The sequence below is a fragment of the Verticillium dahliae genome, genomic scaffold (genome assembly GCF_000150675.1).
Source record: "Verticillium dahliae VdLs.17 supercont1.3 genomic scaffold, whole genome shotgun sequence".
Taxonomy (NCBI): Eukaryota; Fungi; Ascomycota; class Sordariomycetes; order Glomerellales; family Plectosphaerellaceae; genus Verticillium; species Verticillium dahliae.
The window spans coordinates 1215172-1241961 of record NW_009276940.1 but is presented as its reverse complement, the minus strand read 5'-3'; the positions used below and the strand labels follow the sequence as shown (position 1 = coordinate 1241961).

Here is a 26790-nt window from a genome sequence, read left to right as displayed (position 1 = left end):
CCATTGGCACAAAGCCGAGACCGGTGACATTCTGCTCTTCGATGATGATGATTTGGGTTGCTCAGGTGGGCATATCATTTCATTGCCTGCAGACGGCCCAGGGTCGGGTCTGGTTTGTTGCGAATTTTCTTATTTGTGCTGCATCTGCTATACGCTGCTCTCTGTTCGGAACAGCTTGAGCACTGGAGCTTCTATTCTTCAAAACGCTCCCCATGTTGTGTTACAAGACATCAATCGCTACCGTCATGACGTGAAGGAACCAGTCTGTTCCATGTCCCACGTCCCATATCCCATTTCCAACAACCCCCACCCCGGTTACGAGCCAAAGGCTGAGCAGCTTCCCATGTGCGCCTCAACCTGTGGGGGGATGAAGCTCATCATCGGTGCTCTTCCCCGAGATTCGTACGTTATAGGCACTACCGCCTTCTCCGCCCGCGACGGCTGAGGTTGGGGTGCTTCACTCGTCGCCTCAGCCTCCTTCAGTTGAGACGAGGGTGGCATGACAAGACCCCTTGAATGCTCCCCCACGGCAGACTCGAGAGCTTCCAACTTTTGTTGCGCCACTTCAACCTTGCGCCTGACAACAAGCACCTGCAGGGCGCCTTGCCGTCTCGTCCTGCTCATTCCCATCCCCGTAGCCGTACTGCGTGACTTGAGTGATGGGAAGATCGAGTCGACTGACGTCTCTAGCTCGCAAATGTCGAACAGCCTCTGAAGCCTGCTTGACAACATATCGCGCTCCGCCTGTTTGAGTGGCCCAAGCCGTATACTGTGTGCGTGCTCCCCCAGTGCTGTAATCATCTTCCACGCTACATCCTCGTCCAGCGCATGTGCGCATTGATCAAGTGTCTGCAGCACTGTTTGTGTCCAGACATGAATGCCACGATCCCAGCAGAGCTTGATCAAGCCCGTTGCTTGCCGCAAGCAGTCGAACGACAGCATGCCCTGGATGATGGTGTTCAGTATGTCGCGGCTGAACCACATTCGTTCCACGAAAGCGTCGTCTCGGTAGGCAACGTCCTTTATTCTGGCCCACATTTGCAGTGAAAGCCATGCTTGGAGGTCTTCCACCCCCCTCTTTTGTACATGAATGCCTCGGGGGTCGCGACCCGTAAAGCGGTCGACGAGCTTGTGGAAACGGACCAGGTTGCCTTGTTCCTTGTAATGGTTGAGCATGCACACCATGGCTTGCTCAGTCGGCGCTGTCCTCGAGGCATAGAGGAAATGCCGGACAGCCGCGTTCGATATGGCGTGCTTTCCCATCTGATCAAACCCCAAAATGAGGATGCTAATAGTGTGGATCGTCGGAGGATGAGGTGACACCAGCAGGTTGTAACACACTTTGGTGACGCTATCCCTGATGTCGTGCGTCGCATCTCGTCGTAGTGCCGCCTGTGAGGAAGCCAGAATCGCCCTCAGGCTGCGGTTGAGTTCAATTGTGCCCTTGACCATATCGTGACCTAACGTCTCGAAAAGCGGATATGACTTTTGTTTCAGCATCGTCCGCAGTTCCATCTCAGAGGCCGTCTCGGCAGACCGATCCAAGCGTCCATGCCTGGTGAGGTTGCCGAGATCTGCTGCCCTGAGAAGCTCGACCACGAGCGACCGAACAGCGTTTTGCGCAGCGATCAGTTGCTTCCTGGTTTTCGGCACGCGATGGGCGATAGTCGGGTTTTCTTCTTCCTGTTGCAGCCTCTGCTGAAGTTGTTCGTAGTCCGGCGCGGATGCCGCCGTGGCTGACGGCTCCAGTTCAGGTAGGCCAGACGTTCGCAGCCATCTCTCCAGCTCAGCCGATCGAGGGCCGTTTCTTAACCACGTCGACGTATCGCCCAGGCCGTCCAGATATTGTGAAAAGCCGCGTTGTTTCTTGTAGTCGTACCACATGCCGTCGCTTCGATCAAAGATATCGGAGGGTGGCGCGGGCTCGGACTCGAGGTCCGATGCTGGTATCGGCTCTAGTAACCTCTCCAGGTCTGATCTGACCTCTGCCAATTGACGGTCCAATTCTTTTCGCCTCGCATCCTTCCTCCTGGCATCGTACATGGCAGCGGTTCCCATAATAGAGGTGTAAAAAGCCGTGAAGAACTCGCCAAACGTCGGTTTTCGTCGCGGGACGCGGGTCGTCGATTGTCGAATCATGCCACTGGCGGCAGGCAGGCAGCCCTTGCAGCCGCACAAGCGCACCTGGCCAGCTCTAGACCAGAGCGCTTGCATTTTGTCGGCATCTGAGTTCGCAAGTCGCGTGCGCGAGTGAATTGGCCGTTCTGCGTGATGATCGGGCTGGTCGCGCTGATAGGATCGTGCTCGAGGTGATCGTTCGATTTCTGAAGATGGAATCGTGAGCTGGAGAAGTTGGTAGGCGGTTAGCGCCCCGTATATGCATTATGCGACTGGAGGGGCGTGCCCCGCCGACCAGTCTCGCTCGCAGGTTCAACAGACCCCCGCCATGATGTCGAGGGAAATCTATATTTGATCCCAGCCACGACTCTTGACCAGCTCGCTCTCTTATTTTCCAGACAAACAGTCGTTCAGGGTCTCGGGATATTTCAATATGTTCGCGTTAATGCTCAAGGCTGAACTTCAAGGGTATGTCGAACCCCAATTCGGACTCACGTACAGACCTGTGATAAGCGCCCACTAATACGAAACAAGGGTCACGAATCTTCGACCCGACGATAGCGAGGGGAACCCCTTCTGGTACACTTTCAAGGTCCAGTGCACGTCATGCCGTGAGACGCACGCCAATACCGTCGGCGTCAGCCGTTTCGTATGACACCTCACAATTCACACAGGCGCTCACTTCTAACCGCTACCAGGAGAACAACGAGATCAGCGGAAGCCGTGGTGAGGCCAACTTTGTGTGGAAGTGCAAGAACTGCAAGCGCGAATCTTCGGCCACAATCAAGGCCGCTCCCACCTCATATGAGCAGGCCGAACCCGCCAAGGCGCAGAAGCTCCTCGAGTTCGACTGCCGGGGCCTTGAGTTCACCGAGTTCGTGCCCGAGGGTGAATGGCTCGCTGACGCGATCGATACAAAGACCAAGTTCAGTGCCATCGAGCTTACCGACGGAGAGTGGTATGATTATGATGACAAAGCAGGCGAGGAGGTTAGCATCAAGGACCTGGTCTGGGAAATCAAGCGCTCTTAATTCAACGATCCATGGCTACGGTCTCGCCTTTGAGCTCAGCACATTGCATCACCAAAAATGGCCGTGAACATGCATTCCCTTTATACAACACTCAAAGCCTACCGGTATCTTTACATCAGACAGCTCTCTGTGTGTACACGCGTGTGAATTCATACGATACCCCAACAACGTAGTGACCAGCTGCTGTATTAGCCATAATATGGGACAGACCGTAATGAAAGGCCACACTGTGACAAGCGAGAACCCGCCGAAGGACTCGATAAAGATATCAGAGAAGATCTATCCACAGGAAAATCTGAGGCCAAGTGTTCAAAAGAACACGAGAGGACGTCAATCAAGCAAGCACTTTGAGTCACAAATGATGTATTAAGCATAGTGGGGTGAAGCGACAGATAGTGTGAAAAGCCATGTAAGCACACAATGAACCGGACGAGCACCGGACGAGCACCAGGCGAGCGACAGGCGAGCGGCGGACGAATGCTGGATAAAGTACCAGTTGGCGAGAGATGTATCGTCCTCAACTTTACGTAGATCCGTGGCTGTTCAGCAGCGAAGAGCACATCATGGGCGGCAGGAGTGAAACAGCGGCACCGAAGTTAGGTACCCAAGTACGATTGTAGTGGGATCGTTGCGAGTTGGATGGTCAGCCCTTAAGTTTGGGATTGACAAGGCAGCGTGGCCATGATTCCATACACAGAGGCATCACCGGAGCACTGGCGATGCAGGTCATTGAGTCATTTCTATAGCAACCCCCTTGATATGATATACATGCTACCAGCTCCCTCTACAGGAAGTAGTCGCCAGGCCCACGACGGTTCGCAGGCACATGTCGTTGCTCGTCAGGCACTGCCGAAAAGATGCTGAACTTCGGGTTCATCTCCTTATCAACGGTCATTATTGAGGCAACATTGCCGCAGCGGTAACAGTAGTTAGGCGCGGACCAGACGGTGACGACAGAGTTCTGCTGGAAGTGGTACTGCCGAGAATATTAATACGTGCGGCAGGGAGAAGTGGGGGGCAGGCACGACGACGTACTTTGTAGCCCTCATTGACCAACTGGTGCGCTCTGGCGATCAACTTGAGGCCGTTGACGTGGTTGAACTCGGTGGCGACCTTGTCGCCAAATAGCCAGCCAGCGCCGCGGGGACTGATTGCCCACGTCTCAACGTCCTCTGGATCAGACCACACCAGATCACAGAACGCACCCTCATGGGGGATCTCCTGGGCTCTCGCAACAACACGAATCTGATCAATTGTCCTGATCTCGGGACTCAAACCACCGTGGACGCACAGAAGCTCCCCATCGACGATTGCAGCAAGTACAAGGAAGTCAAAGACGTGGCAGCACGCCTTCCAGACCGAAGCGTTGCCGTACTTCTGCTGACACTCTTCATAAAAGCCGTAGACTTGGGTAATCTGTCGAGATTCGTGGTTGCCGCGGACAAGGACGATACGATCGGGGTATCTGTCGATCATTAGAAACTTGCGCCTCGAGCCAAAGGTCTCACTTGGCAACTCACTTGGCCTTGAGGCACATGAGAAGGGTAAACGTCTCGAGGCTGAAGTAGCCTCGATCAACAAAATCGCCAAGGAACACGAATCGTGTGTCCGCTGATTGTGAAGAAGTCGCTACCTCAATAGCAGAGTCAGGACGAGGCGATGTACCGAGATCTTCAGTTGTGTCTTCGTCCGCATCAGTCATCGTTTCGTCAGAAGGCTTGCTTCTGATCTTCTTCCTCAGCTTGGGGTTGGTGATCTCTGTGGGAGGCTCGATATCCTCCGAAGTGATGACACTGGTCGAAGTCTTTGGCGCTTCAACATTGGACTCGCCAGGCATACCGCCGGCGACGCGAAACAACTCTAACAAATCATAAAACTGTCCGTGGATATCTCCACATACTGTAACAGGTGTGCAAACAGGCTGAATGTTGGACTCTGGGTTTTGGACGTCAGTAATGTAGTCGCCTTTAGCTTGAAAAGCTCACTCACCCTCCATAAGAACCTCCTTAACCATCTCACAGAGCTCTTTCATTGCCCGTTCCGGTAGGTAGTGGCACTGCTTGGCTTCCTCAAGCCACTCATCAAGGCCCGCATTCGCAGAGAGGTTGGCCGGGCCGGGCCTCGGGATATGGCTAGCCATGATGAGGGTTAGTGCAGGACAGTAGCTGTCTTGCTCTTCTCGCTCTTCTTGCTTAGTCCGAAAAAGGAACGAGAGTGCTTGATGCCACCAGAAGAGCTGCGCTTCTCGTTGCTGCTTCCGCGACCAGTGCTCTGTGAGCCGAATCTGCCAGTTCCCGCAGTACTTCTAGTACCACCAGCGGGGGGAGGACCTTGATCGTCACGGCGTTCCCAGTCGCGAGGAGGTTGCGACCTGAAGAAGACGATGGGCTCTTCTTCTTCGTCGTCTTCGTCCTCGTCGACAGACGCAGCTTCTTTGTCGGAACCTTCCTCAGAGACAGAAGGTAGTCCGATGGGCCCCAGGGCTGTTGCACTTGGTGTGAGGCCTTTCTTGTTGTTCTTGGAAGGAGCGTCTTTATTCGATGAACCCTTCGAAGACGGAACTTGAGACGAAGTGTGCTGGCGATGAACGGACGAAGACAAGGGGGGCAGGAGCAGCGACTGCGCAGGAAAGGACCGCGTGAGCGCCGGACGGTCCGTGGACGACGAGGGCAACGACCGAGGAGTGCGCGCAACAACCTTGTAGCCTATACGGGCAGTTCCAATATGGAACTCTGGCTCGTCGGATGCCTCACTGTCGCCAGTGGGCGAGCTTTGCTGGCCTCGGTCGGGGGGAGACCTCGGCGGCTGTGTGTGCTGTTGACCAGCAAGGAGCTCGGGACGTCTCAGTTGGATAGGGGTGCCGACGGGATATGTTCCAGAAGGCGGCGAGGGGAGCGGTCGAGAGCGCGAAGGGGGGGGAGGCTGGCCTTGAGCTTGCTGGCGTTGCTGTTGGCTGTAGTATTCTTCCGCCTCACGATCTTGGAGTCTCTGGGTACGTAAGACCTCGCGCTGTTGGTTGATGGCTGAGATGCGCGCTTCGCGATCGGCACGACGTTGTTCAGACTCGTCAACAGGGTTGTCGTAAGCTCCAACGGTAATAGGTCGACCTCTACCACGTCCAGGTGCGGCACGGCGGTCAGGGTAGTGGGGCAGAGAGGGTAGGGAGCGGGCTGGTTCATATGCTGAAGAGTGTCCACGGCCACGTCCAGAGCCAGAAGCGAGACCACGAGCGCGTGATCCAGTGAGAAGTAAGTCTCGATCGGCTGTGGTACCGAAGAGTGCGTCAGTATCGGTGAGGACAATGCGCGGGACGGAGGTTCCGAGCTGGGTCGGGTTCGGGGCCTGACTCGGGGTCGATTGCGGTAGATTGGGTAGGGGAGGGGTCGAGTATGATACGGCCCTGCTTCTGTTACGGTTACGACCAGCAGGGACGTTGGTATCGCGTCGGGTGGTGTTAGTTCGGGGGTCCAAGTATACTTGGTTCGCGCGGCGAAGGCAGGCCTGGATCTGTTCCTCCGAGAGAGGCTGTTGTTGCGGCTGGCCCTGATTATCTTGGTTCACAGGCTGGGCCTCACATTGGTCTTGGAAGCCAGTCTGTGCTCCATCACCCTTCTTCCCCTCGTGCTTGTCGTCCAGGGGCAGTTTGGGGAATGGAGCCATCTCGGATTATCCTCGGGGGATGCGGATTATTGTGAGAGCCGAACTGGTGATGAATTCACCGAAGTTTTTCCGAGTTTTCGGTGAGGCAAGGTGTGGAGGGAAGGTGCACGGTTCAAGTGCGAGTAAGGCAGGCAGAGATTTCGGTGAGTCATTCGGTGTGTGAATGCCGGATCAGAAAAGTCACATGATTTGTCTTTATCTGATATGCAATACAGCCTAATGCTTCACACTGCACCCCCCCACCTGGTCAACCCAGGTGCACGCTCCAAAGCTTAAGCCCATGAAAGGGTGTTCCCGTCGATGCGCCCAGAGTGGTATACCTTTGCCGTCCAACTTATCGCTGCGCCCTTCTCACCTTCAGGCCAAACTCACGAGTGCAGTGCCGTCTCGCCACTAGGATCAAACCTGTCTTTATCTTCAATGTATTGGTCAGGTCTCTCACTCGACGAAACACTCCACAGACAACGTCCTTAGCGTCATCGCTCACCGTTCTGCTGCACCATCGCCGTTCAACACCTATCGCATAGGCCCAGACGCCACGTAGCGCCAGGAACCCAACATGCAGGACAGCCAGGCCTCTCGCAAGGCCAACGGTGTTCTGCCCATGCCTGCAAACCCGTCTGCCACCGACGCCCCGAGCGCATCACGATCCAACAAGAGCAAGACGCCCGTCGAAGGCGACAAGGTCATCATCAGGAGGCTGCCCCCAGGCATGACGGAGGAGGAAGTCTGGACCATTCTGGGCGACAAGTGGAAGGCTGGCAATGGCCTCGTCGACTGGAGTGACTTCGCCCGGGGCAAGGTGTCGCAAGAGTAGGTTGATGCGGCTCGACGGAAACTATCCTGCGCACGGCTGATCAATGTTACAGCCCGGCCAAGTCGTCAAGGCCCGGCCGGCTATACCTGCACGTCAAGAAGCGCGAAAGCCTGGCGGAGCTCGACGAGATTGTGCAGACGAGGACCTGGGAGGACACCAAGCTCACCCACAACAACCCATGCCTCGTTGGGCCGCCATCCCTAGAATACTGCATCTACAAGAAGATACCCGGTGCCAGGAAACGATCCGACGCCAGGCAGGGGACGATCGACCAGGATCCAGAGTTTATGAGTTACCTCTTGTCTCTGACCAACCCGGAGACGGAGAAGGAAGGCGAGACAGGCGAAGATCCGTCAGCAGGAGAGAGCAAGCCGGACACCAAGGTCACGACTACGCCTCTCATCGAGTACATCAAGGAGAAGAAGGCGAACAGGGCGAAGGAGGCCGCTGCAGCAAAGAGCGCTAAGCATGCTCGCCAGGAATCCCAGAGCACCAAGAACAGCAAGGCCAACGCCGACGACGGCAAAAAGTCCAAGAGAGACAGGGACGGCAAATCCAACAAGTCGCCCGAAAAGCCGAAAGAGACGGTGCGCATCCTGACGAAAAAGGCGACGGCCGAGGCGGCCAAGGCTGCGGAGAGTGCGGCGAGCCAAATCAACGAGGCTACGGCGGCGGCTGCTTCCTCTTCTGAGGCCCCGAAGAGCCGACGGGCTAACATTGCGGCCGCCGCACGTCTTCTTCAGAGGGATCTTGGCTTGAGTCCGGGAAGCGCGCATAGGAGGGCGCGACTTAACGCAGCCAAGACAGAGGCAGAATCCAAGACCTCGTCTGCCAAGGAGTCCAGCACGGCCGCGAGCGAAGCGACGCCGGCAGCCAGCTCATCCACGCCTAGCCCAGCCACGACTGCCCAGCCGGCCGAGAAGCCAACTACCCCGACTGCCCCCAAGTCAGGCCGATCGCGCCGGGGCGGCGGCGGCGGGAAGAACGCGGCTGACGCAAAGAACAAGGGGGCGGAAAATGCTACCGCACCGGCCGCCTCCACACCAGCAAAGACGCCAGTTGTCCTCCTGCGGAAGAAGGAATCTGCTCCAGCACCCCAAGCAGCGGCCGCCACCACCGCAGCAGCAGCAGCAACAAGCAGCGAGACAGCGGCACCTACCGCCGCCGCGGGCCCCAAACCGGCCTCGACACCCACAGGGCCCAAGGGCTCAGGCAAGGGCTCCGGGTCCAAAAAGTCAGGCGCAGGCGTGACGGCCGGCGCGACCCGCGGCTTCGTCAAGCACGCCAACCCCTCGCAGGGCATCACCGAGGCCCTGCTCAAGGCGACCCTCGAGACGTTTGGCGTCGTCACCTTTGTCGAGATTGACCGCCGCAAGGGCTTCGCGTACGTCGACTTTGCCGACCACGCGTCGCTCGTCAGGGCCATCACTGGCAGTCCCGTCACCGTGGCCCAGGGCACTGTGCAGGTTCTCGAACGAAAGGAGAAGAAGCCGGCTGGTGGAGGTGGCGGTGGCGGTGGCGGCGGCGGCGGCACCCCAGCGGCAGCATCGTCCTCATCAGCAGCAGCAGCAGCATCAGGAACAGGAACGGCAGCGCCAGCCGCGTCGACGACGACTGCCACCCCCGCGGCTTCGTCATCGTCGGGCCCCGCAGAAAAGACAGAGCACACGGGGTCTGGAGGTCGGAGGAACAGACGCGGTCGCGGCGGCGGCGGCGGGAACAAGGCAGCCGCATCAGGGGAAGGCGGTGGCGGCGGTGGCGGCGGTGGCGGGCAGCGAGGAGGCGGCGGCTCCAAGGGTGCGGCTGCGGGGGCCAGTTGAAGCAGCACTTCGATCACGATGCAGAAGCGCGCCGTGGGTGAACAGTTATACCCATGTGGACCTCAGGGATATCCCGCTGGCCCCCTTTCGAACAGGCACTGCCACAAAGCAGCAGCAGCAGCGTCGATACGCCAACGTCGAGCCAGCTTCACTCATATGTGAGCCGAGTCTCTAGCACTCTAGGCGGTTGATTGTTCAGATCTCGATGCACGGCACTCACGGCCGGAAGGATATCATTAGAATGGTGTCAAGGCAACGATACATCAGCGTTGTTTTCAAATCATCTAATACAGACTCCAAACTCCCTCGGCCGGTATACAGCTAGATAGCAACAAGCCTATCGAAACAGAAATACACGGGAAAACAACATGTTACGATTTTCCAAACACAACCGCAGTGAAACCCCAGACAAGCAGAGACAGCAGCACGCCGAGAAGGATGCCATCACGCTCCCTCACGGCGCGCCCCAATTTTGCCCTCCCCTCGGCAAGGATCAAGACCTCGCCGGCCTCACGCCTCGCTGCCTTGAGAGCAGGCAGACCGTCAATGCTCGTGACGTTCTTTTCAACCTGGTACTCCTCGACCTTGCCGTTCTCGGCCCTCTTGCGCCAGTAGTCATCCAAAGTGTGCCTATCCTGGAAGATAGACAGCTCCTTGCCACCCTCCTCGTCGCTGTCATCGCCCTCTGCACCGCGTTCATACACCTCCTTCTTAACGATGGGCACGCCGAACCCGCAACTCGTCTGCACCTCCCAGACGCGACCGACAATGACGGCTCTCGCACCCTCCATACCGCCACCCTCGCGGTCCTGTACGACGCGAGCCATCCATTCCTCAAACCTCGGTGTGCCGCGCTCAATCACCTCAGCATTACAAAAGAGGCGTAGAATGCGCGGCAAGGTGCCAAAGGACATAAACATGAGCGTCAATCGACCATTTTCGTACGCATGCGCAATGGTCTCGCATCCGGAGCCGGAACGGTCAATGTAAGCGACCGTGTTGGCGTCCAGGAAGGCGAGATGCGAGGCGGCGAGTCCCTTGGGGGAGACGTTGACATGCGGGGCGTGGGTGGGAGCCGATGCCGTAAGGAAGAACGGCTGGCGGGCTGCCCAGGTTGCGAGGTTGGGGGGAATAGATGGGTAGAGCTTCATCGTGGGGTACGAAAACAAAAAGAGACAGCCTGGGTGTTCAGCCGCGATTGTGGCTGCGGGGTTCTGGGTATTGTAGTTGGCCGATTTGGCCGGGATTTGGTTGGGAGAAAGGAGACACACTCGCACAGAGGGGAGGGGGGGCAGTGCAGCCAAATATGTGAGAAGATGCAGCATGGAGCAGTCTCAAAAAGGCAATCCCGTCGACAGCTGGGCGGGTGACTCCCTCTAGTGAGTCAGACACCGTGATCGGCTGTACCTGGCCGTACATCCTGACATTCAGCCATGGTGCCTTAGATGCAGAAATGATTTCACCGCTGGAAAGAAGGGTCCAGCCATGCCTCGCATCCCATCAAGCATCGCTCGAGTCGAGATGAACGTGCGAATTAAGGCGTTCTGCGGCCGCTCCCGTGGCGGCGATGCATTCAGGTGGGTCAGGACCAACGTCCTAGCCGTCGACATCAGGCTGCGTGTTTCCCAATGCAGTGTCGTTCATTGCTGAAAGTATCCATCCAGTCATGCTTCCGTGGTTTCTCACCTGCGCGACTTGTTCTTCTTCTCCGGCAGGGGGTGGGCCTAATAGTCGCCCGTCTCAAACTCGCTCTCGTCATAAGAGACGGAGTTGCTGTACCCGGCGGCATAACGGGGAACCTGAACAGAGCGAGGTGTGCTGGTACTGGTGCTGCCCACTGGCCGGCCGCCGGAAGAAGCGCCATATGGGACGTAATCACGGCCGGATCGCGGGTTCTGTACCGCCGGCTCGTTGGCCACGGATCGATGGCCGGGGCCGAATGGCTCGATGTAGCTGGTGCGACGAGAGCGGCCCGAGTGCCCCGAATGCCCTGACTGTCCCGAGTAACCCGAGTTTGCAGAGTGGGAGCTCGAAGGACCCTTTTCCTCCTTGTTGTCGAAGCGGCTTCGAAGACGCTTGTCTTCGGCGTGTCGCTCCTTCTCCTCGCGATGCTTCTCCTTCCTGTCGCTCTCCGTCCGCGGCAGCTTGTGATCCGATGGCACTCTGGGAGAGAAGGAGGGGCCGGGGCCGAGCGGGGCCGAGACGTTGGGTTCCTGCGGCGGGCTGTGGCGGAATCGTCGCAGATCCTCCCGCAGTCGGTCTGCCTCGTCAGCCTTGTCACGCAACGCATCTTGCAGCTTGCGGATACTGGTGGCGTGGGTTTTTTGGTCCGCCTCGAGCAGAGAGTTGTTCAGGCTGAGGGCACGGAAGCTGGCGTCGAGATCACGGTGGTCGGAGCGGGCCACGCGTAGGTCCTCTTCGAGCTCTCTGTATTTCTGTTTCCACAGGTCGAGGTCGAACCTCGCGGCGTCGAGGGCTTCGCGGAGAGCGCGGGGACTCTGAGACTGCTGCTGGTAGCCTTGGGCTGTGAAGTTCCCATCAGGATTGGCTGCAAGACTATCTTGGTCGCTCAACGAACCGACGCCCGAGTCGCTGGCTTTGTGGTGGTGACTTTTGGGGCTGCTGGAGCTGTGCGTCTTCTTGTAAGAAGTGGAAGAACGGTCCTTCTTGCCGGATGAAGACATGGCTACCGAAGGCTGCTGTGCTGCTTCAGGCTGCTGTGCTGCTTCAGGCTGCTGCACTGCTTCAGGCTGCTGTGCCGGCAGCAGGGGGGTGCCGGGTGTTGATTCGATGGCTTGGGGCTCGCGAAGATGTAGTTGTGCCCAATGGACCGAGTCAGGCTGGACGAGAGAAGCCCGCGGAGCGAATTGTTTTTTTTTTTTTTTTTTTTTTTTTTTTGGTTGGTAGACGAGGCTGTGGTGGATGGTTTTATTGTAGGAGGCTCTGAAGCGGGATGGTGCCTGTGGGGTGTTCAGGTCCAGAAGAAGTCGGCAAATGTAGGAGAAGACAAATCTTGGGTTCTCAACCGAGATAAGGCAAGGAGAGAGAGAGAGAGGGCCGTATATGAGAATGAGACTGAGCGGCACGGATGTCTGGAGTGGAATGGAGAGGCAGACTGCGGGACGAAGGGGCGTTGGATTCTCTTTTATTCCATGGAAAGACTTGGAGCCGCTGAGCTCACGAGTCGATATGGCCCATGGCCCATGGCTCCAGCCAGACGGAAAGGGTGTGTTGCTGCCTCCGGGCTAAGGAGGCTACAACGGAGGCAGCCACGGGGTGCAAGTACCGCGGCGAGCATGTTCACCGGCGGGACGAGGCTCCATGCGGGATGCGAGGCGAGGTACCCAGGACATGGCAGGACCCTCGCTCGAGGAGGGCACAACAGGATGTGCCTTGGCGCAGCCAAATCCAGTCATCAAACAGGCAGGCATCGCGCAAGCGGGCAATTCATGGGTGGGGAAGGGGGGGAAGGGGGGGAAGGGGGGAGTGCCGGCCCATCCCAGCCCGTACTTGGCCACCTTTGCATGGAGGGTAGGGGCACAAGGCAGGAGGGTATACTGGAGGGTGTAAGTCGTGGAAAACAAAGAGGCCCAAGTAGAAAAAGGCACCTGTATGGGATGTAGCAAGTGCTGACCGCGTCCGAATCTGGCCTGCCGAGCACATCCATGCCGACACTCCCCTGGTGCCTCTCATTGGTGCAGTCGAGGCTGTGCTGGAGAGGAAGGGGGGGAAGGGAAGGGTGCGCAAGTGGGCAAGTGGGCCCAGGGGGGGGGGGACAAGGGAAGCCACTACGATGGAGGCAGTGAAGAAACGGCAGCAGCATTGGCAGCCTGATTTCGCCGACGAGTAGTGATTGCCTTGTCTGGTCTGGACCAACTGGCAGGGGCAAGGTGCGGGAGATGGTTGGAAGTGCCGCTGGTTGCCTCTTCCTTCCTCTTCCGCAGCGAGGTTCGCAAATTGGTGCGCCACAAAGGATCGAGCAGACGTCTGCTTTGCCTCATTCTCACTCACACTCATCCTGTTCTTCTCCCCAAAAAGTCCTACGGTCGCAAAGTCCTGTTCTTTCTCAGCCCCCACGGCCCGACACGTCTCAGACGGACCGGTCACCAGCCTCAACAGCGCCAAGGAGGGACTCGCAGCCTGGAGGGATTCTGGTTGCGCGATGCGCGATGCGTGATGTGTGATGCGCGATGCGCGTTGCGAAATTGCGTGGGCGTGATTGCGTACCCCCGTGATTGCGTGAGTCACTCTGCGCGAGGAGGATTGGGGATTGGTCATGTCGCGCATTAAGGGTTTGGCCCATGTCGCGTGGTGTCTCCTCGTCTCGCTGCACAGCACGTCGTCTGTCGTTCGTCGCCAGAAGCCTGCATCCATGCCAGACACTTGATGGCGCGCATGCATCATCTTTGACCTTGGCGCCTCGCCTTGTCCGCACCACGGGCCCTCGGCGATTTCATTCGTTCGTGGCAGGCATCTCGCGCGGGCCTCTGGCGGTGGACCATGAATAGACTTTGACAGGGCTGGTTCGTGGTGACAAGCTCGATACTACATGTACCGACAGGCCACTACGCAAATGGGCAAGCTCCCGCCCGTCACTGCAGGCACCCATCGGCCCGGCAGCGGCCCAAGGACAAACGCAACGGCGCCTACCGTGCACTACAAGGAGGTCTATGTGTACCTATGAGAACACAAAGCCCTGTAAGTCCTTCTTTCCTTGCAGCGTTGTTGCTGCACGCCGAAACGCGAACGAAAGCTGGCAGTGGAAGACAAAGAAAAGTGACAATGCCAAGACTGCGCGCTCGAGTATGCCTTGCCAGTCGCCCTCAACCAGCTTTCGTTTCCTCCGATACCTGGCATGCCCGGGTACCATGTACATGCCCGAGTACCCAGGTACACGGCCCTGATGATCATCACTTTGTCTCTTGTCTCTTGCCAACGCTTTGCTGTCGCCGAGTAACGAGATGCTCGCTCAGAGGGCTCCGCGTCATCGCAAGCAGCATGAACCCCTTCTCCAGCGCCTGCGAAGAATCGTGCCTTGCAGCATGCACCACGCCTTCGCCCAGCCTTTGTGACGTGGAGGTATCGCCGCCCCGAACGCCGCTCGAGCACACCCGCTGCCAATCCCCTCGGGCTTGGACGGTTTACACCCTCCAGGATCACCGCTGCGGCTCACTGCACAGCAAGCATACACCTTGCCTTTCCTTCCTGGGTATTCATTCCTACCTACCTTACCTTGCCTATCTGGGCAGTTCTACCTATCCAGGAACCCGGGTAGGGTATCGCCACTAAAATGATCCACGTTCACTGCAAATCATTCCCCACAGGCCTAAGTTCGACCGTCCATAGGGCTGAGACCCGCCACCTGACGAGGCTATGCGCCTGTTGCCCCTCTCCGCATCCCTGGTCGACTGTTTGAATTGATGTCCATGGCGATGTCCATGGCGATGTCCTGTCCCAAACCGTTCTCGCCGCATCCTGATCGAATCCATCCCAGACAAAAGAAAGATGACTTGGTCAGAGTTCCAGAAGCGCCCAAGGATGCAAGGCCGCGAACTGCTGAACGTACCCCGCCGCGCGGCTGCCAGAGGCTGAGCCCCGAGGACTACACCACCGATCATCGTCACTTTGCACGTGCCCTGCCGCCCCCTTTTCCCCTTGTCACTTGCGCCTTGAAACGCCATTGTCTCTTCGCCACGAGTATGTTCTTTTTTTATAGACCTTCTTGTTTTTTTCTTTCAGTTCCCGTTTCCGTTTCCCGTCTGACCACCCTCGTGATTCTTCTGCCCGCCGGGATCGAAATCCATCCTGCTGTGCAGTTCATGCAGGCCCAGAGCTTGGGCATCTCGCTCTCATCAGACGCCGAACACGTAGGATAGGGACCCCTGAGCAGCTGAACAAACGTCGTTTCACGTGCAAATGGCCAGCGAGAGAGTGCTTGGCTCCGTGAACTCTCCCTCTGCCATTCTTGGCCCCCACGTAGGTCACGCATCCCCAGACTGTAAGTGATGTGGATTGGTCAGCTCTGACTTGGCGTTTGCCTGCTCTGGAGGAGCACGCTGCCAAGTCCGGCGCAACCTCCGACTCGGCACCGACTTCGTTCACCCACTCGGCCCATGGATCGAAATGTCTCTATGCGCTGGAGGACCTGGGCTGACGACGGAGTGCGCATTCCTGCCGAGGCTCAGCCAATCATACAGTGTGAGCCATAGATTGATTAGACTCCCCGTCCTGCAGCCAGTACATTCTGCTACCGAAGCAGATGGCAGGAAAAGGCCTACCTGGTCCATGGATGATGAGCCTCATTCTCTCTAGATCCCATTCCCCTACTTCACACCTGTATACTGACTGGCACGTAGTCATGACAGAAAAAAAAAATGGTATCTATGTAGCTACATTCAAAACAAGACGCATACGCAAACGTCGACAGCATCTGAAGACATGGCCCTATTCCCTCGTAAATCGTGACATGGGGGATGCCAAATGAATGATCCGCCGCAACTCAACCGTCCTTCCCGCTACAGGCAGGGAAAGAAACAAAAGGAATTGAAAAAAAAGACCGGTCACCCGTCCAGAAAAACCCTTATCATTGACAGACAGAAAGGAGATGGTCAGGAAACACCAAATGCAAGACCAAACCACCACCGTATCCCATGTCCTCCCTCACCGCGGCACAAGCCCATGCCGCCTCATGATTCGCTCATACGCCTCGATGCGCTCGAACTGTTCCGAAATGACCGAGTTTCGATTATCCAGATCGCGGCGCAGACGAATATTGTGCTCGTCCACGACCTCAAACTTGCGCTTCCAGTCGTGGATGATGCCCGTCAGGTCGTCGATGCGATCCTGGACGCCGTGACCGGCCCTCCGCAGCATATCCTTGAGGCGGTCGTTGAGCCCGCCAATCTCCCTGTCGGCCTTGAGCAGCCTCTGCTTGAGGCGTTCAATTTCGCGGTAGTGCTTCTCCGAGTGGCCGCCGGCGCTGTCGAGCGACCTCTTGAGCGCGGCATTGTCGGCGGCGAGACACTGGATGCGGTCCTGCAGCTGCGGCACCCAGGCCTGGTAGCGGCGCAGCTCGCCGTCCGTGGCCTGCAGGGTGCATTTGAGGGTGTAATTGTCACGGGTCAGCACGTCGTTGGCGTCGCGCAGGCAGCGCTCCCGCTCGACGAGAGCTTTCCAGTCCTCCCTGCTGACGAAGCAGTCGTCGTGCTCGATGGGCCGGTGGTGATGGTGGTGGTGGTGCGAGCGAGAGCGCTTCAGGGTGACGAATTGCGGCCGGCCGGAGGGAGACGTCTCGATGTAGTAGCGACGAGACATGAGAGAGGGAGCACAGAGAAGAGACTCAAGGTTCGGGATGCTCTGTTCGGCGTCCACCTTGACGGGATCAATGCGGTTGGCACCCGAGGACTGTTGCCAATGGATGTCGTGGGTGAGTATCGGTGGTGTCGACGGCTATGTTTGTTCTCGTTGTCGTAGTTCTCGTTGTTGTAGTCGTTCGCGTGCTGATGTCAAACAGGGTCTCTTTGCTTCGCTTTTCGATGTCAGACACGCTTTGGTTCGGGTTCTTCTTGGTGATAGTGACGGGAAGGCAGAAAGCGGATAGATGACGTTCAGGGATGGACAAAATGTTGGACATGGGGGCAATGGAAAATAGGAGAATGGCAGCTCGATAACGTCTCACAAGTACCCAACACGGCGTCAAGTCCACAAGACGATACAGACCACTGCAGGTGACCAAAGCAGGGGACCTCGAGTCGGGTCGAGTCGCAGAACAGAACGAATGAGCGTCAGTGTGACCTGCCAAAGGAGCATGATACGGCACGGCGTGGGCTGGCATGGCTCGAGCGGACGCGGGACAGCCTTGTCTTAAAGGAAGCGAACAAGGGCAACGACATTTTTGGTCGCTCGCTGCCTGTGCCAGGAGAAGACTCGACCGCTTGCAGGACACCCACCCCACTACCCTCCCCCTCCCCCCGCAACAAAACAAGCAGAGGGAGGGAGCGAGAGCCATGGTCAAAGACGCCCCAACGGCGCACTGTACCCTTCGACAAGACCGAGCAGCGAAGAGAGGAGCCGAAAGCAGGCACGCGGGCTGGGCGCATGGCCCGGCGAGAGGGTGTCGAGCGGGAGGGAAGGGTGACGGAAGACCTCTGTCAGGTACACGGGATGACCTGCAGCGATCCACGGCGACGAGGTCCCTGACCGGGCTGATCGAGACACAAGTGTCATTCAGCGATGTAGTCATACAGCGGTATTGTGTGTAGAAGAACATGAGATCCAGGCCACGAGTTGGTAGCCATGTCTTGGGTCTCGAAAAGAAGGGGGGTCATTCGCTTTTCGATCCAGCCTTGAGGTCTTGAAGAGGGGGGGGGAAGAGAGCGAACGAGGTTGCGCACGTCGTGAGGCTTGGCTCAAGGCACCCAACGACAGCCAGGGGAGGGGGGGCTAATTCAGGGTCGTTCAACGGCGGCCCCCGATACAACCACTTCTTCGGAACGCGGATGCTTTTGTCTTCGCCATGCAGGCGGGATTAGGGCCAGATGTTGGGATGCGAGAAGAGTTCGCTTCCTCAGTGCGAACGAGGCGAGAGGTCGTCGTTGGGTGTTCACCTGGTTGGTTACTGAGAGGCGTGGGTCTGGTGACGTTTTGGGAATGACCTTTGTTCTGCTTACCACATCCATGTAAGCATCCATGCAAGTATCCCGGTACCCCGCCTTGCCCGCCCCTCCGGCTGGCAGGAACTATGGAGACGAAGAGCGACTTGGCGGGCGGCTGCGCTTGCTGGCGGCCTCCGTACCAGCCGGGGACGTCGCCTTGCTTCATCGTGGGGCCTGCGCCTCATCTGGGCTGGCCGAGCCACACTCTCTATTGGATGATCCTCTTTGCCAGAGAGGTACTTGGGTGCAGTACCTACCTTGCCTACCTAGGTACCTTAGGTACCTTAGGTACCTACAAGACGCAGCCTCCTCTCTCACATCAACTCGTGCATCAACCCAACATCAACGACAAAGAAAGAGCCCTCGATCATGCACCTACACAGCCGCACAAAGCACAAAGCCTGACCAGCCCCTCTCGACTCGAAACTATCTCGACGACAAGGCCCCATGATGTGCTTCAGCGTCTTTGACCAATTTGCCACTTCTTGCCACGACAGGATCTCCTGTGCCTACAGGCAGGGAAGGAAGGTACGCATCCAGCTTCAGACGAAGGATCGAAATCCTGTCTCAACCCATCAGCACTTGCACCGGCCTGTCATATTTTTGAGATCGTGGAGAGCAGATGGCTTTTGGCTACCTCTCGTGTCTGAACTGCGAGACGACTAAACTCACCGATGGTAGGGGAAGTTGGATCAACGGTCAGCTGTGAGCAGTGCCTCATCAGCTTGGCCCAAAGTTGCAATGCGCCCGATGGTGCCCTTGTCCATTGCTTCAAACGCCCTCCCCCGACAAGATACCGCTTCACTGCGAGATTCGATTTCAATTTGAGAGCCCAAAGACCCCAACATGGTGCGAAAGCCAGTCGGCTTGGTCCAGCGACGGGACCACCACGTGGGGAGCAGGTTGGCGTGTGTACTGCCTCGAGCCTAGGCCGACCATCCTGGGCCGCCTTGCCAGCCCTTTGTCTGATTCTCCCGCCAAAAACCTGCTGCTGCCTGGTGTCTTCCCTACACGAGCATCACGGCAGCAGGCGACGGGCCATGCGTTTTTGGGCCCAGATGCCCTCTATGGTCCCGAGTTGCGGACCACAGCGGCCATATCAGGGTCCACGTCATTGCTTTGATCGCAGCTAACTGTGCCAAGTTCTACATGTTTCTACAGTTTAAGGGGTTCCCCCACGCTCTGCTTGTCATCTCGCCAACTCGTGCTCAGTCATCCGTCACCGGACCTCAGAGAACAGCATTGACGCCCCATCCGCCCGGCCACCCCCCACCAACCCCCGGATACTCAGCGAACCTTCGTCGGCCCACAGAGTCTCGTTGGTTGTGATCTGAGCAGCATGTAGGGTCGGTGCCTGTCAGCTGGACCATGTTGGTGCATCCTGGATGGCGGCACGGTGTGTGCGCCGAACAGTAACGACTCCTCTCCGCCGACTGCTGTGTGCAGCTGTCATGGTGGCATGCGTGGCCGTTGCAGTACGGCGATAAAGGCCATTGATTGCCCATCATGATCATGACCGGTGGCAATGACATGTTGCAGCGAGGATGCGGGCATGTGACGACGCCGCACTTGTGCACGCCGCAGAGCGTCCCGCAATGTGAGCGCTGCCCTCCGCAGCCTCGGAACTCGCAGATGTGGTTTCGGCAAAACTCCTTGTCGTCAACCGCCCTAGCCTCACAGTCCTGTATTCGGCATTTCGGGAAGAAGTCTGCATCCGACAATGGATCAGCATGCCTTGCTGCCTGGGAGGCCGATCACCTGGGGGTGCTGGAGAGCAAGGGAGAGGAAGTGGGAGTTGGAAGGGCAAAACTCACGCTCTTCACACCAATCCCTGACGTTCGATCCGTCCGCAAAGCGGAACCGATCGCATCCTACCATGCTACACGTGCCATGTTTCGAGCAGTAATGGTCTGTCGTCCCCTCCTCGGCACACCCAGGCTTCCCGCACTGGTGCTCGGGACAGTACTCGCCCCTCCACCTCCTGAACCGACACGCCTTCGTATCGCACTCGTGATTCTTGCAGAAAAATCCCTCGGCGCTCGTTCTCCCCTTGACGCACGCTACCTCGATGCAGCTGTGCGCCTTGCAGTGCTCGCCTTCCCCGGCATCCTCCCGCGCCTGCTCGCAGCCGTCCCACGCGCAGTAGTGCGCGCCGCAAAAGTTGGACAGCCCTCCGTTCTCCCGCGCGTGCGTAAAACGTTCGCACTGGTCGTGCTGGCAGACTCGGTGTCGGTCGCAGTAGCGCGTCGGCTCGCCTGGACCACCGCCGCCAACGGCGAAGGCGAGGCAGTTGGGCGCCTCGCACGTGTGGGAGGCGCAGAACGGCCCTGTGTGCTTCGGCCTGTCGCAGCCTGGGCTGGTGCAGCGGTGGTCGGCGCAGAACTTGAGGTCTGACTCACCGCTGTAGAAGCGTTCATTCTTGCAGTCGAGCGCCAAGCAGTTGTCTGTCATGCTGCGTGAGGGGACGAGCCAACGTGGTGGTGTGCGGCATGGGACGTACGGTATTGTGCGCAGAACTTGAACTCCTTGGGATCATAGCCCCTGACGGCGTTGGCACACCGCGTGCCGTTGACCTGGCCTTGGCACTGAATGTCTAGATCGCTCCATGATTAGCACGGACGGATCATGATGAAGAGGGGCTAGGCCTACGTCGCTGGCAGAACCCCTTTGCATTGATCCTCATGTCTTGACAGGCTGCCCCGTCGACCTTCTTGCAGCAGTGGTAACGGCAGTACGGACTCGGGAACCGGACGCCATCTTTGCTCAGCGTCACCTTGCCCTGGTTGCAGCGGCCTTGGATCGTGACGTAGTTGCAGCGTCGGCGGTCCTCTTCGGGCTTCAGCTTCTTTCGTTTGGCGCCGAACATGGTAGAAATTAAGGAAGAAAAAAATCGTGGATAGTGCAGAAAAGAAAGTCTGATCTCGTCTTTCGTGTCAAAGTTGTAGGTGACAGCTAGCATTCGAATTCGTATCAATTCGTGGAAAGGGGAGACGGCTAGTGGGTGGGAGAACACCAGGGCATAGGTAACAGGTCGTTCCAAGGGTGTACTTGGCCGCGCCATGCTTCGCCCAAGCATCGAACGGCAATCTACAGTGGTGAACAGCTACACAATGGTGAACAGTAGCTGTCCTACTCGACGGGCGAACACTATGGTGTTCGTGCCTTGGAGGCGCGCACAGCCAAGGCATGCGCTTTTGTGAACTCACGAGCAAACATGACCGAAACAAATCTCGACGACGTACAAGGCCTGATGAGGCACATTGCGTGTCACTCGACGCGGAGGTGAAGACCAAGGCAAACCGAGACCTCTCCGTCGCAGCAGACCTGTCAAACTTGGCGGTCAGACATGCCCGAGTCACACAACAGTGGCCGAGAAACAGAACTCTGGCCCAACAAAAGCTGCACCCGCCCACCGGTGACGAACCCTGCAAGACGGCAGGTACACTGTCATTCTCAACACCATCTTCTCCTTGGCTGGAACCAGCCGAGGAGCCAAGCCCGAGTACAACATTGCAGAAGGGTTATCATGTTTGCTTGATGTCAAGTTCCGCCGCAGCGTGTGCATTTTACTCTACGACTGTTGGAGAAAAAACTAACGCCGACGACATGCTGGCCGACCGAATGTGCGCCTTTGCCCGGACTTTGCCTACCCTGGCTGGCCCTGGGGCGTCCGTTGTCCTCCCTCCCTGTTTTCCCTTTTCCCTCCCACTCCGCATCGTGGTATCATGGCAAACAAAACAATCGCTTTTTTTCTTTTCTTTACTTCGTTCTTCCCGACTCGCCCTCTCTGGTGGGGCCTCGTTATACATACTCCCTGTAACCAAAGGATCATGTGGACTGTCGCTGCCTAAGAAGGTAGCGGCCGGACATGGTCACGCCGTGACGCTGCGCTGCTGTTCTCCGTCCCTTGGCTTCCCATGGGTCGAGCCGACGGCATCGCAGCCATGGCAGTCGAATGGTGAGATTTACGTGCATGAGCATCAGAGACTCATTCCTGCCGCAAGCCTATGTCGAATCACGAGTCGGTGATAACGGTCGGGTCTCGGTCAGCCGTGCTCGGTACAGGATCCGCGTACGCCTCGTCCTAGGAGACGCTCGTGCCGCTGTAAGCCTCCAGCTCGCGGAGACTCTGCATGAGTGCTGCATCCTTGAGGTCGTCATTATCGTCGAGACCTGAGTACATGGCCGCCGCCGGCAACTGATCGACCGCAGTGACCGGCATTTGCGGCTCTTGCGAAGGCTGCTGCTGATACTGCGGCTGTTGTGGCTGCTGCTGCTGCTGTTGCGGTTGCTGCTGCTGTGGCGATTGCTGCAGTGGTTGCGGCTGCTGCTGCTGCTGCTGCTGCTGTGGTTGCGCCATGTAGTCATATTGTGGCAGCGGTTCGGATTTGACGTGGGGCGAGTCCGTGGGAGCCGGTTGCGGTGGCGTGTAGGAATGCGTCGGTGTGTATGGCGCCGAGTTCTGAGATGGAGCTTGCGGTAGTGTTGGTGTGTAGGGCTGCGATGGTAGTTGAGGGTGCGTCGGCTGCGGCGTCGATATGGTCACTGGAGGGGTGTAGGCTGTCTGGGTCTCCGGCTTCACGGGACTCTGCATCGCGGGCGCCGGTAACGCGTTCGTGATCGGCGACGAAGCATGCGTCTGGGCGCTTGTCGCCAGCGGAGCGACGGGGGTGTACGGGCTGGCGGGCGCCTGCACCGCGTGGTTGAGCGAGTGGAAGCCGTGATGGGTGACCGAATTTGTCTTCTGGTGGCTGTGCGGTGATGACTGGATGTTGCTGGCGATGGGGATGTTGCCTTGCCCACGAACTTGAGCCTCCTCGGACGTCTGTCGTGCCTTCTCCTCGGCCTCCTTACGAGCCGCTTGTCCCGGCGCACGAGTCTTTAGCTCACCCGTGACCGCTTGGAGGTAGTATGGCATTTCGGAATTCGACTTCAGGAAGAACAGCTTGAGGTTGCGCGCCTTGTCCTTTAGCTGCACCTGGCTGCGATCCTTGAGAATGTTGGAGATGGAACCTCCAGCTCCGTACAACGACAAGATCTGACTCCAATGAGGGCCCTGGACCTTGTCCAATCCCGTCATGAGCGCCTTTTCTTCCTCCTGAGACCATGGCCTTCGAGTGGAGCTGCCGCCTTCGCGTCGTTGGGGGTTCGTATTCTTCGACAGCGCGGCCTGACGTGCACGGTCGTAGAGCATGGCGCTGGGTAGGGATTGGCTTGGTGGCAGGGGGCCGGACTCTTCTGTTTCCATGGTCTGATTTGGGTCCAGCGGTGGGTAGCCGTAGTAGTGTGTGGGTGGTGGCGGGTGATTTTGCGTTTGATGCAAGTGTGACAGGTACGGTGTTTGAGCCATCGTCGATCCCGTCGGCGCAGGCACAGTCGGTTGGTACGGCGCAGGCGACAGGTTGCTTAGTGTTGTGCGCACGTATTCCTGGGTCTGATGCTCGATTTCCGCAAAAAGGTCGTGCGTCTCATGGGAGTGGTCTGTCGTGCCGTTCTGCGCTGGCGGTGCCGTCACAGTTGTGGTTTCGCCCCCATTCGTCTGCGGTTCTGCCGGCGGAATGCTACCCTCGGTGGTTGGAACTGCAGGCTCGTTGGCCACTTCGATGCCGCCGTTCGGCAAGTACTGCGCTACCAGGCCGTCTGTGGCTTCGAGCAGAGAGGAGAGAGCCTGTTCGTCCATCTCGGATACGTCGTCGGGGATGTCGAGGTGGATGGGTTCCCTCATCGGCAGCTGAACGTTGTACTTGGTAGCAATGTGCGCAAAGTGCTGAAGCTCGTCGGAGAGGTACGAGCCAAGAAGTCGAAACAGCTCTTCGTTCTCATATGTTGATCTCAGATTGCCTGTCAATCCGTCAGTACGCATGTTGCGCGATGATATCAGCGCGACAAACCTTCGTCCAGACCCTCCGCGATCTGCTTGAACAGCGCCTCCTTTCGACCGTACGCCAACGTCACCAGGGCCTGCTCTACTTGCGTGAGATCGGATCCTCCGTGTCGACTTTTCAAGTTCTGCTCCAGGCTCGCTGGGAAGGCCTCTTCGATAATCTGGTCTATTGGCGTCTCCTGAACACCCTTGGCCACGGAATCAATGATAGCTTGCGTCTTGGCAGCAACGAAGAGATCAGACACGACATTCGATAATTCGCTACCGTCGCGGAGCAGGATGGAGAAGAAGCTCTTGTAGAGCTCGCGCCGATCTATTGTATCCGCATCGCGGCCGGTAGACGTCAGCGAACAGCAGATGCTGGCGAGGTTCGCAAGCCGCAGCTCGTCGGTGGAGCATATTGATCCGAGAAAGTCTGAGTGTAAAACTGGGTCGGTTTGCGAAAAGAGCTGCCGCGTACTTGTGAAGAGGTTCTTCAGTGCGACCCATGAGGTAGCCGCTTCCGAATCGTGCGTCCGTATGGCGCTAGACAGGCTGTTCGGGGAGTGTTGCTGGGATACGATGATGATGATTTGAAGGGCCTGGGAAGTCCTAGTCAGCAATAGCCTTGCGTCTATACGGCTGGACATACAAAGTGCGATAATGCAGGCAGACTGGCAGCTCGAACTGCCTGTATCGGGCTGTCGAGGAAGGTAATCGTTGGCTCTGTCGTATCTCGTGGTGGGGGGTCCACAGGTCCCATGTCGAGGTTCATGTCGCCCCCAGATGTGCCGTCCATGCTGCCGAACCTGCTCATCTGGTTGTCTATGTCGCCGAGCACGTCCTGAACCATGGCCTCGAGGTCGAGTTCCATCTCAATGGCATCAGACATTGGGTCCTCGCCCAGCTTGAGCCGCTTGGGATCTCCATTTTCCTGCTCGGGCGCCGGTTCGAGGGGTCGTTTTGTAGCTTGGGGCGACAGTTCGAAGTCCTTTGGCAAGGCAGGAGACTCTTGCTTCAGTTGAGGTGCTGCAAACATGGTCAGCGGTGAACGCACCAACTCCCCCCTCCCACCTAACTATTTCCCACACAGCCGCGAGGATTTCTTGGCGGGTGCGAAGTGGGAATCGTACCTGGCGGCGGTTGCGCAGGGGCGCCGACGCCCTGAGAGGGCTCCTCCATGCCTTCAGGGCCTATCATTCAAGGGCGAAGGCAAGCAGAAGTCCTCTTCTGGAACATAGGTCGTCTTTTCGAGTCGCGGTGGCTGTTGTCGCAACTTTTTGTCGATTTACAGATTCCTTTCTTCAAGGTCAAGCGGAAAAACTTTTCGGGGAGGAAAGTCCGATCCGAAAAAAATGGAGCCCCGCCAGTCCCAGCCCCGTAAGATGCGACTAGCCAATGAGAGAGAGCCGGTCATGATGCCAGCCTCTCTCGAACCTGTTGGGTGTGATGTGGAGAGACGCCGTGAGATCGTTGTTGCATTGCAGGCTCGATATTGTAGTAGTCGAGCATCGAGCATCGAGCATCATGTCTACTTTGTGTTGGATTGGCACTTCCACAACTCGGGTCAAACTGACAACGTGGGTAGGCAAGGTAGGATAGAGAGAGCAAGTCAACGCCACTGATGGAAATGAATCTGCGCAATGCAAACCAGGTCATGTTCCCACGAGGCAGAGACTGAAAAAACAATCATCGCAAAACCGCCACGCACCGAGATGCTGCAGGAAATGCCCTCGCACGACGCCAAGCACACAGTCACTTGGTCCAGCCGAGCTGTCACTCTGTCAAGGACGGAGCACTGTGCAGCCACTTGTTCCAGCCGAGCTGTTACTCTATCAAGTCAGAGTACGGAGCACTGCGTTGCACACGAGCTCGGCAGTTGGCGGTCTTGAGACAATCATCACGAGGAGCTGATCCAGTCCAACGGACATCCATCTCGCATCCCAATTGGTTGGGAGAGCTTCATGAGGCCTTTCATCAGATTGGGCCACATCTAAATGAAGACGTCTGACCTCAGATCGAGCCATGCCGAACGTGGTAATAAGTAGAGCGTGCTATGCGGGGTTGCACCACCAACAGCCAACATGACATCCTGCCTCGTCAAAGTCCCGAGGCTCTTTGAACGGCTGTTGGCTCCCAGTAATCGAGCACAGCGTAACCCCGGATCCGCCGCCATCCGACCGCCAACCACACGGCGGTGCACCACACGGCGGTGCGGATCTACGAGCCCGTTGGTTGTTCTTCCTGGTGTCCTGGCGGAGGGCCCGTCCGACATGCCACGCGATGAACCAGTTGGGGCGCCTCGCACGTAGACTACCGACCAGCCAAAGAGGCACGAAAGAGGGTTCTAGCGCGACGCCTGCCGGACGAGAACAGAGCAGTCGACAGACGATGCAGGTGTTCCCTTTCGCCGCGTCAAATTGAGTGAAACAGCCTTCAGGCCGATAGGCCGTGGGGCGGGACGACCGGCCAAGAGGGCGGTTTGCGGCTGGCAGCGGTGGTTCGATACCGGCGACACGGAAGGGCTGCAGGCTGCATCGTGGGCTGATGAAGAGAAGCATTGGGTGGATCTAGACCAGAAGAAAGCACCAGACCCCTTACCCGAAAGAGGGCGGCGGCCCAGTCTTGAGGACGAGGATTCCGCATCAGTGACAGTGCATCAGGAGGGAGTCGCATCGGGTTTTAGGAGAATGCCACGAAGCTCGGGCTCTCTGGTACTGTCTCATCTTTTGTCTTTCCTCTTGTCTCCGGCGCGTTGCATGGTGTGGGGGAGAGGGGGAGATAGTGTTTGAACCTCATTGAAACCCTCGCTTGCCTTTGCGCCGAG

General features: G+C 57.7%; 11 protein-coding genes across 11 annotated transcripts; 3 read left to right on the top strand and 8 right to left on the bottom strand.

The window, feature by feature from the left end:
* Nucleotides 1-315: 315 nt before the first annotated feature.
* On the bottom strand, nucleotides 316-2214 carry VDAG_02024 (uncharacterized protein; the record flags this gene model as incomplete). Its single annotated transcript, XM_009658053.1, has 1 exon — nucleotides 316-2214. One exon carries the CDS (start codon nucleotides 2212-2214, stop codon nucleotides 316-318), a length of 1899 nt encoding a protein of 632 aa, XP_009656348.1.
* Nucleotides 2215-2551: 337 nt separating this feature from the next.
* Nucleotides 2552-3149, top strand: VDAG_02023 (DUF866 domain-containing protein; the record flags this gene model as incomplete). The annotated part of the gene is made up of 3 exons (XM_009658052.1): nucleotides 2552-2586; nucleotides 2653-2767; nucleotides 2817-3149. The coding sequence occupies 3 exons, from the start codon at nucleotides 2552-2554 to the stop codon at nucleotides 3147-3149; spliced, it is 483 nt and encodes a 160-aa protein (XP_009656347.1).
* Nucleotides 3150-3843: 694 nt separating this feature from the next.
* VDAG_02022 (serine/threonine-protein phosphatase PP1-1) lies at nucleotides 3844-5181 on the bottom strand (the record flags this gene model as incomplete). The annotated part of the gene is made up of 4 exons (XM_009658051.1): nucleotides 3844-4125; nucleotides 4185-4614; nucleotides 4670-5048; nucleotides 5139-5181. 4 exons carry the CDS (start codon nucleotides 5179-5181, stop codon nucleotides 3934-3936), a joined length of 1044 nt encoding a protein of 347 aa, XP_009656346.1. The 3' UTR covers nucleotides 3844-3933.
* A 116-nt stretch (nucleotides 5182-5297) lies between these two features.
* On the bottom strand, nucleotides 5298-6809 carry VDAG_02021 (uncharacterized protein; the record flags this gene model as incomplete). Its single annotated transcript, XM_009658050.1, has 1 exon — nucleotides 5298-6809. One exon carries the CDS (start codon nucleotides 6807-6809, stop codon nucleotides 5298-5300), a length of 1512 nt encoding a protein of 503 aa, XP_009656345.1.
* A 559-nt stretch (nucleotides 6810-7368) lies between these two features.
* VDAG_02020 (uncharacterized protein) lies at nucleotides 7369-9446 on the top strand (the record flags this gene model as incomplete). The annotated part of the gene is made up of 2 exons (XM_009658049.1): nucleotides 7369-7622; nucleotides 7679-9446. The coding sequence occupies 2 exons, from the start codon at nucleotides 7369-7371 to the stop codon at nucleotides 9444-9446; spliced, it is 2022 nt and encodes a 673-aa protein (XP_009656344.1).
* Nucleotides 9447-9817: 371 nt separating this feature from the next.
* Nucleotides 9818-10597, bottom strand: VDAG_02019 (pyridoxamine phosphate oxidase family protein; the record flags this gene model as incomplete). Its single annotated transcript, XM_009658048.1, has 1 exon — nucleotides 9818-10597. One exon carries the CDS (start codon nucleotides 10595-10597, stop codon nucleotides 9818-9820), a length of 780 nt encoding a protein of 259 aa, XP_009656343.1.
* Nucleotides 10598-11170: 573 nt separating this feature from the next.
* VDAG_02018 (uncharacterized protein) lies at nucleotides 11171-12130 on the bottom strand (the record flags this gene model as incomplete). The annotated part of the gene is made up of 1 exon (XM_009658047.1): nucleotides 11171-12130. One exon carries the CDS (start codon nucleotides 12128-12130, stop codon nucleotides 11171-11173), a length of 960 nt encoding a protein of 319 aa, XP_009656342.1.
* A 637-nt stretch (nucleotides 12131-12767) lies between these two features.
* On the top strand, nucleotides 12768-14130 carry VDAG_02017 (uncharacterized protein; the record flags this gene model as incomplete). The annotated part of the gene is made up of 4 exons (XM_009658046.1): nucleotides 12768-13012; nucleotides 13074-13201; nucleotides 13330-13685; nucleotides 14008-14130. The coding sequence occupies 4 exons, from the start codon at nucleotides 12768-12770 to the stop codon at nucleotides 14128-14130; spliced, it is 852 nt and encodes a 283-aa protein (XP_009656341.1).
* Nucleotides 14131-16106: 1976 nt separating this feature from the next.
* On the bottom strand, nucleotides 16107-17454 carry VDAG_02016 (uncharacterized protein; the record flags this gene model as incomplete). Its single annotated transcript, XM_009658045.1, has 2 exons — nucleotides 16107-16895; nucleotides 17125-17454. 2 exons carry the CDS (start codon nucleotides 17452-17454, stop codon nucleotides 16107-16109), a joined length of 1119 nt encoding a protein of 372 aa, XP_009656340.1.
* A 2156-nt stretch (nucleotides 17455-19610) lies between these two features.
* VDAG_02015 (uncharacterized protein) lies at nucleotides 19611-20966 on the bottom strand (the record flags this gene model as incomplete). The annotated part of the gene is made up of 4 exons (XM_009658044.1): nucleotides 19611-19858; nucleotides 19915-20544; nucleotides 20601-20693; nucleotides 20750-20966. 4 exons carry the CDS (start codon nucleotides 20964-20966, stop codon nucleotides 19611-19613), a joined length of 1188 nt encoding a protein of 395 aa, XP_009656339.1.
* Nucleotides 20967-22184: 1218 nt separating this feature from the next.
* Nucleotides 22185-25145, bottom strand: VDAG_02014 (uncharacterized protein; the record flags this gene model as incomplete). The annotated part of the gene is made up of 4 exons (XM_009658043.1): nucleotides 22185-23941; nucleotides 23992-24565; nucleotides 24616-24992; nucleotides 25097-25145. The coding sequence occupies 4 exons, from the start codon at nucleotides 25143-25145 to the stop codon at nucleotides 22185-22187; spliced, it is 2757 nt and encodes a 918-aa protein (XP_009656338.1).
* Between the last annotated feature and the right edge of the window lie 1645 nt (nucleotides 25146-26790).